The 13,164-nt window shown below is 43.1% G+C and overlaps 1 protein-coding gene across 5 annotated transcripts in view; it reads right to left on the bottom strand.

Annotated features, from left to right (window-relative positions):
• Nucleotides 1-275: 275 nt before the first annotated feature.
• MEIOC (meiosis specific with coiled-coil domain) overlaps nt 276-13,164 on the bottom strand; it is a 224,250-nt gene continuing 211,361 nt past the window's right edge. For all 5 annotated transcript variants that reach the window (XM_077252612.1, XM_077252611.1, XM_077252615.1 and 2 more), the window contains 2 exons: nt 597-780; nt 276-502 (listed from right to left, as the gene is read on the bottom strand). In XM_077252612.1, the coding sequence (XP_077108727.1) occupies nt 321-502; nt 597-780 (366 nt within the window). In that variant the 3' untranslated portion in view covers nt 276-320. The remainder of the gene's footprint in view (nt 503-596; nt 781-13,164) is intronic.

Raw genomic sequence — 13,164 nt, 5'->3', positions numbered from 1 at the left:
ATCCAGTTCAGAAGACATAATGAAAGATGGAGGACATGGTAAAGCTAGTCTCTTATCTCGTTATTTCTCCTTCATTCTGTGTAATACTAGCATATGCTGTAGTGTTTTGTTTTCTTACAAATGGAAGTGCATGGGAAACACAGAACTCTGTGCAATAAAATTGCATACATTATTGCCATATGTTCAGCGTCTACATCAGAAATACAAGATGTATATTCAGAAATAAGAGGAAAACAGAGCACCAGAAGGAAAGAGGGAACACCAGGAGTCGAGGCAAAAATCTAACCTTGAGTTTTATCAGGGACATTTCTTTTGCTAAATTAAAATACACAATTCTGATCATGCGACTTTCCAACAGGCTGCAATATCCGCTCCACTTCACCAGTACTTTGTGCAGGTGGTGACTTGGGCAAAGTCATCTGCAAGGCACACCAAAACGCTGTTCGGGCCTTACGTGTTGCCATAGCCATTTCTCCAACTGAAGAAGCGAGGATAAAGACATCTGTTTTGAGAGAAGAAAGCCATTACATTTCTGCAGTTTAGATATGTGATTATTGGGTATAAATATCTTTCTCAATTGCTTTTTTTCATTTTACCTCTGTTGTCATTCTGGCGCGGTCTCCCATGCTTCTGGTGATGATTTGAGGTATTCATAATCTCATTCTTGCGTTGGGTATGAACATTGTTAATCGCCTGTAAGTAACGGTCCATCGCAGTGGAGATGTTGGCATGAAGAGGCAAGCTCCTAATGCGCTCCATTTTACCCAGAAGAGATACCACCTTGTAGAAAAGATATTGCAATATCAGAACTAATGTGTGTAAGCACAAAGCATGGTTAACCTCTTAGTGACCGGGCCAAATTTTTAAAATCTGACCAATGTCACTTTACATGGTAATAACTCTGGAACGCTACAACAAATCCCAGTGATTTTGAGAATTTTTTTTTTTTTGTTAGAGACCTATCCAGGTTTAAAGTGACTGGGAGTCCTATATATTGGAAAACCTCCTAAAGTGATATCATTTTAACCCCTTAACCCCCGAAGCTTGTTTTTCGCTCCCCTCCTTCCCAGAGCCATAACTTTTTTATTTTTGCGTCAAAATGGCCATGTGAGGGCTTGTATTCTGCAGGACAAGTTGTACTTTTGAACAACGCCATTGGTTTTACCATGTTGTGTACTAGAAAATGAGAAAAAAACTCCAAGTGCGTCGAAATTGCAAAAAAGTGCAATCCCACACTTGTTTTTTGTTTGGCTTTTTTACTACACTGTGTTCCAAATTATTATGCACAAAGAGTTTAGGAGTGATAAGGTTAGAATTTTTTTGTTTGTCATTTAAACTCATTGATGGTGATGTGTGTCAGGGCTCTTTATATCACTGAAAGCAATTGCAGATACCTGTGCAAATTAGTTTGGCAGGTGTGTCCAAATAAAGGCAAGACTACTTAAGAAGGCTGTTCCACATTAATAGCAGCCTACATTTTTTGCCCAAATGAGAAAGAAAAAGGATGTGTCGGCTGCTGAGAAGCAAAAAAATGTGGAGTATTTAGGTCAAGGCATGACTACAATCAACATTGCCAAGACACTTCATCGTGATCATCGCACAATCAAGAAGTATGTAGCTGATTCCCAGCACACATGTGTGCGTGCTGATAAGGAAAAATTGAGGACTCTTTCCAACAGGCAATTGTGAAAGGTTCAAAGAACAGCTGCAAAAATGCCTTGTCATAGCAGCAGACAAGTTTTTGAAGCTGCTGGTGCCTCCAACGTCCCCAGAACAACAAGATGCAGGGTCCTTCAGAGGTGCGTAAGCCATCCTGTCGACCACCTCTATCCACTGCACACAAGCAGAAACGGCTCCAGTAAGCCAAACGATACATGAAGACTGACTTCCAAACTGTTTTGTTGACCGATGAGTGCCGTGCAACGCTTGATGGTCCAGATGGATGGAGTGGAGGATGGCTGGTTGATGGACACACCGTGAAAACACGGCTAAGGCACCAACAAGGAGGAGGTGGAGTAATGTTTTGGGCTGGAATCATGCGGAGAGAGATTGTCGGCCCCTTTATGGTCCCTGAAGGGGTAAAGATGAACTCCATAATCTATGTGGAGTTTCTAAAACAACACTTCCTGCCATGGATCAAGAGGAAGAACTGTGCTTTCCGCAGCAAGATCATTTTCATGCATGATAATGCACCGTCTCATGCTGCAAAAAACACATCTGCATCTCTGGCTGCTATGGGCATAAAAGAGGACAAACTTATGGTGTGGCCACCATCTTCCCCTGACCTCAACCCCATTGAGAACCTCTGGAGCATCATCAAAAGGAGTGTCTATGATGGCAGGAGGCAGTTCACATCTAAGCAACAGCTCTGGGAGGGTATTCTGTCCACATGCAAAACAATTGAAGCAGAAACCATCCAAAAACTGACAAATTCAATGGACGAGAGTTCAGAAGCTTCTTTCGAACAAGGGGTCCTATGGGCAAATGTAACATCACCTAGAATAAAGTTTTCACTTGAAAACTGTTTGATTTCATTTTGTTAAAAGCTGACAATGCTTATAACTTCACAATTGACCAATAATTTAGAACATGCAATTTAACTGTTTATTTTTTTTAAAAAGATACTGTTTTCATAGGCAGTTTGTTCCAAAACATTGCAATTATACTGGAATAGTAGATGACTGGAAAATAACAATGACTGCAATTCAGATAGGTAATTTAGAAAAAATATGAGGAAATATTATTTGCATAATAATTTGGAACACAGTGTATGTTCATTAATTGCTAAAACTGACCTGCCATTATGATTCTCCAGGTCATTACAAGTTCATGGACACCAAACATGTCTAGGTTCTTTTTTATCTAAGTGGTGAAAAAAAATTCCAAACTTTGTTAAAAAAATAAATTGTGCCATTTTCAGATACCCATAGCGTCTCCATTTTTCGTGATCTCGGATTGGGTGGGGGCTTATTTTTTGCGTGAAGAGCTGACGTTTTTAATGATACCATTTTGGTGCAGATACGTCATTTTGATCGCCCGTTACTGCATTTTAATGCAATGTCGCGGCAACAAAAAAAAAAGTGATTCTGGCGTTTTGACTTTTTTCGCTACGCTGTTTAGTGATCAGGTTAATCCTTTTTTTTATTGAGAGATCAGAAAATTCTGAACACGACAATTCCAAATATGTGTATGTTTGATTTTTTTTTTATTGACTTATTTTGAATGGGGCGAAAGGGGGGTGACTTAAACTTTAAAGGGAACCTGTCACCCCGTTTTTTCAGTATGAGATAAAAATACCGTTAAATAGGGCCTGAGCTGTGCTTTACAATACTGTATTTTTTGTCCCCCGATTCCCCACCTATGCTGCCGAAATACCTTACCAAAGTCGCCGTTTTCGCCTGTCAATCACGCTGGTCTGGTCAAAAGGGCATGGTGAAATGGCTGTTTCTCCCCCACCTCTTGCTTATCTTCCCGGCGTTGGCGTAGTGTTTTGCGCATGCGCAACTGCCAAATGCACTGCGCAGTGGCAGACAAAGAGCGCGATCTGCGCTATTCACCAGCTTTTCCGTGCCGGCGGCCATCTTCCTGAGGCCGCGCGTGCGCAGATGGAGTGCTCTGCTGCCCGGGGCTTCAAGAAAATGGCCGCGGGATGCCGCGCGTGCGCAGATGGAGATCGCGGCTGCCATTTTCCTGAAGCCGAGTTAGCATCTCTGCTTCAGGAAAATGGCCGCCGCGATCTCCATCTGCGCACGCGCGGCATCCCGCGGCCATTTTCCTGAAGCCCCGGGCAGCAGAGCACTCCATCTGCGCACGCGCGGCCTCAAGAAGATGGCCGCCGCCACGGAAAAGACGGTGAATAGCGCAGATCGCGCTCTTTGTCTGCCGCTGCGAAGTGCATTCGGCAGTTGTGCATGCGCAAAACACTACGCCAACGCCGGGAAGATAAGCAAGAGGTGGGGGAGAAACAGCCATTTTACCATGCCCTTTTGACCAGACCAGCATGATTGACAGGCGAAAACGGCGACTTTGGTAAGGTATTTCGGCAGCATAGGTGGGGAATCAGGGGACAAAAAATACACTATTGTAAAGCACAGCTCAGGCCCTATTTAATGGTATTTTATCTCATACTGAAAAAAACGGGATGACAGGTTCCCTTTAATATTTTTTTTAAATAAATATTTTTAAAAACATTTTTTTTTTACTTTTGGCATGCTTCAATAGTCTTCATGGGAGACTAGAAGCTGCTACAACCCAATCGGCTCTGCCTCTATGTAGTAGAATTACTCAATTTCTATGAGCGCCGATCACCGGGTGGCGCTCATAGCAATCCAGCAGTGACAACCATAGAGGTCTCCAGGAGACCTCTGGTTGTCATGCCAATGAACCAGTGACCCGCGATCACGTGCGGGGGTCACAGGTGGGTGGATTTCCGGCTCGAAGGCTGAAAGCATGAGTTAAATGCTGCTGTCAGTATTTGACTGCGGCATTTAAGGGGTTAATAGCCGCGGGTGGATTGCGATTCTATCCGCGGCTGTTCCGGGCACATGTCAGCTGTTCAAAACAGCTGACATGTGTCGGGAAAGATGTGGGCTCACCGTCGGAGCCCACATCAAAGGGAGGGAGTAAGACGTGGGTGTACTATTATGCCCAATGTCGGAAAGGGGTTAAAGGATTGGTTGAGTGATTCCATCCCAATTTGGAAAGCTATAATAGGTCAAATGAAGACTTTGCTCCACTTAGAATGGCTGGAAGCAGAGCTTAACAAGGTGCAGAGTATAAAATCACTCATGATAAAGTGGAAAAGCTTTTTACTTAACCCCTTAATGACCGCCGATGCGCCTTTTAACGGCGGCAGTTAAGGGTACTTAAACCACAGCGCCATTAATTAACGGCGCTGTGGAAAAAGTGAATAGCGCCCCCCAGAGTCGGATTTTCTCTGGGGTCTCGGTTACCGGGGGTAGCCGAGACCCCAGAGAACATGATTCGGGTTTTTTTTTACCGACCCTCGGGTTGCGATCGCCGGTAATTAACCGTTTATCGGCGGTCGCAAAAAAAACCTAAAATGCAATTTCCCAATTAAATTCGCTGTCCTCCGATGTGATCGTACATCAGAGGACAGAGAAATGGGGTCCCCGATCGCCCCCCGATACTCACCTGTCTCCCCGGGGGTACCCGAGAACCCAAACAACATGATTGGGGTCGGTTTTTACCGACCCCTGTTTTGCGACTGCCGGTAATTAACTGTTTACCGGCGACCACAAATTTTTTTTTTTAAAAAAGCGGTGTGTTATTAACTGTCCTCTGATATGATCGCACATCAGAGGACAGAGAAATAGGGGGATTCGGGGACCCTGTTATACTTACCGGTGTCCCTGGGTCCTCCTGCCAGCCGGCTTCTTCATCCGGAAAGAAAATGGCGGGCATATGCGCAATGCGCCCGCCATGATCTGCTGGCCGGCAGCTAGAGGAGATGGGGCTAAATTTAGGGTTAGGGCTAAATTTAGGGTTAGGGTTGGGGCTCAATTTAGGGTTAGGGCTAGGGTTGGGGCTAAAGTTAGGGCTAGGGTTGGGGCTAAAGTTAGGGCTAGGGTTGCGGCTAAAGTTAGGGTTTGGATTAGGGTTGGCATTAGGGTTAGGTTTGGGATTAGGGTTAAGGTTAGGTTTGAGGTTAGAGTTGAGATTAGGATTAGGGGTGTGTTGGATTTAGGGTTTTGATTAGTGTTATGGTTAGGGTTGAGATTAGGGTTGTTTTGGAGTTGGGGTTGTGATTATCGTTAGGGTTGTGATTAGGATTATGGATCGGTTTGGGATTAGGGGTGTGTTGGGGTTAGGTTTGGAGTTAGAATTGAAGGGTTTCCACTGTTTAGGTACATCAGGGGGTCTCCAAACACGACAGCCAATTTTGCGCTTAAAAAGTCAAATGGTGCTCCCTCCCTTCTGAGCTGTGCGCCCAAACAGTAGTTTACCCCCACATATGGGGCATCAGTGTACTCGGGATAAATTGGACAACAACTTTTGGGGTCCAATTTCTCCTATTACCTTTGTGAAAATAAAAACTTGGGGGCTAAAAAATCTTTTCTGTGGAAAATTTTTTATTTTTTTATTTTCACGACTGCATTATAAACTTCTGTGAAGCACTTGGGCATTCAAAGTTCTCACCACACATCTAGATAAGTTCCTAGGGGGGTCTAGTTTCCAAAATGGGGTCACTTGTGGGGGGTTTCTACTCTTTAGGTACATCAGGGGCTCTGCAAACGCAACAGGACGCCCGCAGACCATTCTATCAAAGTCTGCATTCCAAAACGGCGCTCCTTCCCTTCCGAGCTTTGCCGTGCGCCCAAACAGTGGTCCTCCTCACACAAGGGGTAGCAGCATACTCAGGACAAATTGGACAACAACTTTTGGGATCCAATTTCTCTTGTTACCTTTGTGAAAATAAAAACTTGGGGGCTAAAAAATCTTTTTTGTGGAAAAAAAAATCTTTTTTATTTTCACGACTCAGCATTATAAACTTCTGTGAATCACTTGGGCATTCAAAGATCTCACCACACATCTAGATAAGTTCCTTGGGGGGTCTAGTTTCCAAAATGGGGTCACTTGTGGGGGGTTTCTCCTGTTTAGGTACATCAGGGGCTCTGCAAACGCAACATGACGCCCGCAGACCATTCTATCAAAGTCTGCGTTCCAAGCGGCGCTCCTTCCCTTCCGAGCCCCGATGGGTCCCCAAACAGTGCCCCCCCCCCCCCATATGGGGTATCAGCGTACCCAGGACAAACTGGTCAACAGATTTTGGGTTCCAATGTCTCCTGTTACCCTTGAGAAAATAAAAAATTGCAGGCTAATAAATCATTTTTGAGAAGAAAAAAAAGGATTTGTTATTTTCACGGCTCTACTTTAAACCCCCAAGTGCTTCACAGAAATTTATAAAGTGCTCACCACACATCTAGTTAAGTTCCTTAAGGGGTCTAGTTTCCAAAATGGTGTCACTTATGCGGGGTTTCTACTGTTTAGGCATATCAGGGGCTCTCAAAACGCGGCATGGTGTCCGATCTCAATTCCAACCAATTCTACACTGAAAAAGTAAAACGGCACTCCTTCTCTTCCAAGCTCTGCGGTGCGCCTAAACAGTGGTTTTACCCCCACATATGGGGTATCGACGTACTCAGGAGAAATTGCACAACTTTTGTGGTCTAATTTCTCCTGTTACCCTTGTGAAAATAAGAATTTGTGGGCGAAAAGATCATTTTTGTGTAAACAAATGCGATTTTTTATTTTCACGGCTCTACGTTATAAACTTCTGTGAAGCACTTGGGGGCTCAAAGTGCTCACCACACATCTAGATAAGTTCCTTAAGGGGTCTAGATTCCACAATGGTGTCACTTGTGGATCGTCTCCACTGTTTCGGCACATCAGGGGCTCTCTAAACGTGACATGGCATCCGATCTCAATTCCAGCCAATTCTGCATTGAAAAAGTCAAATGGCGCTCCTTCTCTTCAAAGCTCTGCGGTGCGCCCAAACAGTGGTTTACCCCCACATATGGGGTATCGGCCGTATTCAGGAGAAATTGCACAACAAAATTCATGGTTAAATTTCTGTTTTTACACTTGTGAAAATAAAAAAAATGGTTCTGAAGTAAAATGTTTGCAAAAAAAAGTTAAATGTTCATTTTTTCCTTCCACATTGTTTCAGTTCCTGTGAAGCACGTAAAGGGTTAATAAACTTCTTGAATGTGGTTTTGAGCACCTTGAGGGGTGCAGTTTTTAGAATGGTGTCACACTTTCTTATTTTCTATCATATAGACCCCTCAAATGACTTCAAATGTGATGTGGTCCCTAAAAAAAATGGTGGTGTAAAAATGAGAAATTGCTGGTCAACTTTTAACTCTTATAACTCCCTAAGAAAAAAAAATTTGTTTCCAAAATTGTGTAAAGTAGACATGTGGGAAATGTTATTTATTAACTATTTTTGTGACATATCTCTCTGATTTAAGGGCATAAAAATCCAAATTTTGAAAATTGCAAAATTTTTAAAATTTTCGCCATATTTCCGTTTTTTTTCATAAACAATCGCAAGTAATATAAAAATTTTTTTTACCACTAACATGAAGTACAATATGTCACGAAAAAACAGTCTCAGAATCAGCAGGATCTGTTAAAGCGTTCCAGAGTTATAACCTCATAAATTGACAGTGGTCAGAATTGTAAAAATTGGCTCGGTCATTAAGTACCAAATTGGCTCTGTCACTAAGGGGTTAAACATTATACACAGAACTTCAGGGAATTGTGAAACCCTTTGAACAGACCAGTTGGTACATTTTGGAGTACGGGTGGAACATTGGGGAAGTTGAAAATAGCTGATCTGAATGTTGCTGGAATAGGTGGGAGGGACACTGGTTAAGACGTAATATACCGTATATACTCGAGTATAAGCCGAGATTTTCAGCCCACTTTTTTGGGCTGAAAGTCCCCCTCTCGGCTTATACTCGAGTCATACCCAGGAGTTGGCAGGGGAGGGGGAGCGGGGGCTGTCTAAAAATACTCACCTAGTCCAGGCGCGGTCCCTGGCTTCCCCGGCGCCGGCAGCAGCAGCTTCTTCCTGTACTGAGCGGTCACATGGTACAGTTCATTATGGCAATGAATATGCGGCTCCACCTCCCATAGAGGTGGAGCCGCATATTCATTACTGTAATCAGCGGTAACGGTGACCGCTTAGTACAGTTAGAAGCTGCGGCGCCGCCCCGGGTAAGCAGGGACTGCACCGCGCCAGGACCAGGTGAGTATATGGGAGGGGAGCACAGCGCTGCGCGATAGTCACCTATCCTCGTTCCGGGCGCCGCTCTGTCTTCAGCAGTGACGCTCAGGTCAGAGGGCGCGGTGACGTAGTTAGTGCGCGCCCTCTGCTGAACGTCGGTGCTGAACATGGAGTGGCGCCGGAACGAGGTGCGGGTGACTATTGAAAGTGCCGGGGGCCTGACCGACCGAGAGGTGAGTATGTGATTTTTTTTTTTATCGCAGCAAATGTGGCAAATGTCTGTATGGAGCATCTATGGGGCCATAAAATTTGTGCAGCACTATATGGGGCCATAAAGTTTGTGCAGCATTATATGGGGCCATAACATTTGTGCAGCACTATATGGGGCCATAACATTTGTGCTGCACTATATGGGGCCATAACATTTGTGCAGCACTATATGGGGCCATAACATTTGTGCAGCACTATATGGGGCCATAACATTTGTGCAGCACTACATGGGGCCATAACATTTGTGCAGCACTACATGGGGCCATAACATTTGTGCAGCACTATATGGGGGCCATAACATTTGTGCAGCACTATATGGGGCCATAACATTTGTGCAGCACTATATGGGGCCATAACGTTTGTGCAGCACTATATGGGGCCATAACGTTTGTGCAGCACTATATGGGGCCATAACGTTTGTGCAGCACTATATGGGGCCATAACATTTGTGCAGCGCTATATGGGGGCCATAAAATTTGTGCAGCACTATATGGGGGCCATAACGTTTGTGCAGCACTATATGGGGCCATAATGTTTGTGCAGCACTATATGGGGGCCATAACGTTTGTGCAGCACTATATGGGGCCATAACATTTGTGCAGCACTATATGGGGCCATGTTTGTGCAGCACTATATGGGGGCCATAACGTTTGTGCAGCACTATATGGGGCCATAACATTTGTGCAGCACTATATGGGGCCATAACATTTGTGCAGCACTATATGGGGCCATAACGTTTGTGCTGCACTATATGGGGCCATAACATTTGTGCAGCACTATATGGGGCAAGTGTTTGTATGGGGCCATAATTAACGTTAGTAGGGCACTACGGTATATGGGGCAAGTGTCTGTATGGAGCATCTTATTGGGCCATAATAAAGGTTTGTGCAGCACTATATGGGGCAAATATCTTTATGGAGCATCTTATGGGGCCATAATCAGCATTTGTGCAGCATTATATTGGGCAAATGTGTCTATGGAGCATCTTATGGGACCATTATTAACCTTTATGCAGGATTATATGGGGCATATTTTAATATGGAGCATCTTATGGGGCCATCATAAACTTTATGGAGCATTATATGGGGCTCCTGATTCAATATGGATATTCAAAAACACTTAACCTACTGATGTCTCAATTAATTTTACTTTTATTGGTATCTATTTTTACTTTTGACATTTAACTAAATATTCTATAACGTTTAAGGGGTTAAGAAGATGTACGAAAAGAAAGGAGATGAGCACACAAGAAATATACAAGTATTTCCTGCATGTCTGGGAAGAGGGAGGGTAGTGGGAGTGTGTTGTTTATTCTGTATTTTGAACTTACTGTACAATCCTTAATGTGATAATGAAAAAACTGAAATTAAGAATTTGTAAGCTTAGAAAATGTGTTTGAATGTACAATTCTATATATATGTTAAAAATCAATAAAAAATTTTGTTTAACCCCTTAGTGACAGAGCCAATTTGGTACTTAATGAACGAGCCAATTTTTACAATTCTGACCACTGTCACTTTATGAGGTTATAACTCTGGAACGCTTCAACGGATCCTGCTGATTCTGAGATTGTTTTTTTCGTGACATTTGTACTTCATGTTAGTGGTAACATTTCTTCGATATTACTTGCGATTATTTATGATAAAAACGGAAATATGGCGAAAATTTTTAAAATTTAGCAATTTTCAAACTTTGTATTTTTATGCCCTTAAATCAGAGAGATATGTCACAAAAAAATAGTTAATAAATAACATTTCCCACATGTCTACTTTACATCAGCACAATTTTGAAAACAACATTTTTTTTTGTTAGGGAGTTATAAGGGTTAAAAGTTGACCAGCAATTTCTCATTTTTACAACACCATTTTTTTTTTAGGGACCACATCAAATTTGAAGTCATTTGAGGGGTCTATATGATAGAAAATAAGAAAGTGTGACACCATTCTAAAAACTGCACCCCTCAAGGTGCTCAAAACCACATTCAAGAAGTTTATTAACCCTTTACGTGCTTCACAGGAACTGAAACAATGTGGAAGGCAAAAATGAACATTTAACTTTTTTTTGCAAACATTTTACTTCAGAACCATTTTTTTTATTTTCACAAGTGTAAAAACAGAAATTTAACCATAAATGTTGTTGTGCAATTTCTCCTGAATACGCTGATACCCCATATGTGGGGGTAAACCACTGTTTGGGCGCACCGCAGAGCTTTGAAGAGAAGGAGCGCCATTTGACTTTTTCAATGCAGAATTGGCTGGAATTGAGATCGGATGCCATGTCACGTTTAGAGAGCCCCTGATGTGCCGAAACAGTGGAAACGATCCACAAGTGACACCATTGTGGAATCTAGACCCCTTAAGGAACTTATCTAGATGTGTGGTGAGCACTTTGAGCCCCCAAGTGCTTCACAGAAGTTTATAACGTAGAGCCGTGAAAATAAAAAATCGCATTTGTTTACACAAAAATGATCTTTTCGCCCACAAATTCTTATTTTCACAAGGGTAACAGGAGAAATTAGACCACAAAAGTTGTTGTGCAATTTCTCCTGATTAAGTCGATACCCCATATGTGGGGGTAAACCACTGTTTGGGCGCACTACAGAGCTTGGAAGAGAAGGAGTGCCGTTTTAGTTTTTCAATGTAGAATTGGCTGGAATTGAGATCGGATGCCATGTCGTGTTTGGAGAGCCCCTGATGTGCCTAAACAGTGGAAACGCTGCACAAGTGACACCATTTTGGTAACTAGACCCCTTAAGGAACTTAACTAGATGTGTGGTGAGCACTTTAAACCCCCAGGTGCTTCACGGAAGTTTATAGCGTAGAGCCGTGAAAAAAAAAAGTTGCATTTTTTTCTACAAAAATGATCTTTTTGCCCCAAAATTTTTATTTTGACAAGGGTAACAGGAGAAATTAGACCATAAAAGTTGTTGTGCAATTTCTCCTGAGTACGTCGATACCCCACATGTGGGGGTAAACCACTGTTTGGGCGCACCGCAGAGCTTGGAAGAGAAGGAGTGCCGTTTTACCTTTTCAATGTAGAATAGGCTGGAATTGAGATCGGACACCATGTCGCGTTTGGAGAGCCCCTGATGTGCCTAAACAGTAGAAACCCCCCACAAGAGAACCCATTTTGGAAACTAGACCCCTTAAGGAACTTATCTAGATGTGTGGTGAGCACTTTAAATCCCCAAGTGCTTCACAGAAATTTATAAAGTAGAGCCGTGAAAATAAAAAATCCTTTTTTTTCCCTCAAAAATGATTTTTTAGCCTGCAATTTTTTATTTTCTCAAGGGTAACAGGAGACATTGGACCCCAAAATCTGTTGACCAGTTTGTCCTGAGTACGCTGATACCCCATATGTGGGGGGGGGGGGGGCGCACTGTTTGGGCACCCATCTGGGCCCGGAAGGGAAGGAGCGCCGCTTGGAATGCAGACTTTGATGGGATGGTCTGCGGGCGTCATGTTGCATTTGCAGAGCCCCTGATGTACCTAAACAGTAGAAACCCCCCACAAGTGACCCCATTTTGGAAACTAGACCCCCCAAAGAGCTTATCTAGATGTGTGGTGAGCACTATGAACCCCCAACTGCTTCACAGAAGTTTATAATGTAGAGCCATGAAAATAAAAAATATCATATTTTTTCCACAAAATGATTTTTCACCCCCAAATTTTTACTTTCACAAGGGTAACAGGAGAAATTGGACCCCAAAATTTATTGTGCAATTTATGCTGAGTAGGCTGATACCCCATATGTGGGGGTAAACCACTGTTTGGGCGCATGGCAGAGCTCGGAAGGGAAGGAGTGCCGTTTTGGAAAGCAGACTTTGATAGAATGGTCTGCGGGGATTATGTTGCGTCTGCGGGGATTATGTTGCGTTTGCAGAGCCCCTGATGTGCCTAAACAGTACAAACCCCCCACAAGTGACCCCATTTTGGAAACTAGACCCCCAAGGAACTTATCTAGATGTGTGGTGAGAACTTTGAATGCCCAAGTGCTTCACAGAAGTTTATAATGCAGAGTCGTGAAAATAAAAAATATTTTTTTTTCCACAAAAAAGATTTTTTAGCCCAAGTTTTTATTTTCACAAGGGTACAAGAGAAATTGGACCCCAAAAGTTGTTGTCCAAAGTACTCTGATACCCC

Source organism: Ranitomeya variabilis, chromosome 4 (assembly GCF_051348905.1).
Source record: "Ranitomeya variabilis isolate aRanVar5 chromosome 4, aRanVar5.hap1, whole genome shotgun sequence".
In the NCBI taxonomy this organism is placed as follows: Eukaryota; Metazoa; Chordata; class Amphibia; order Anura; family Dendrobatidae; genus Ranitomeya; species Ranitomeya variabilis.
This window is presented reverse-complemented; position numbering and strand designations above follow the sequence as displayed.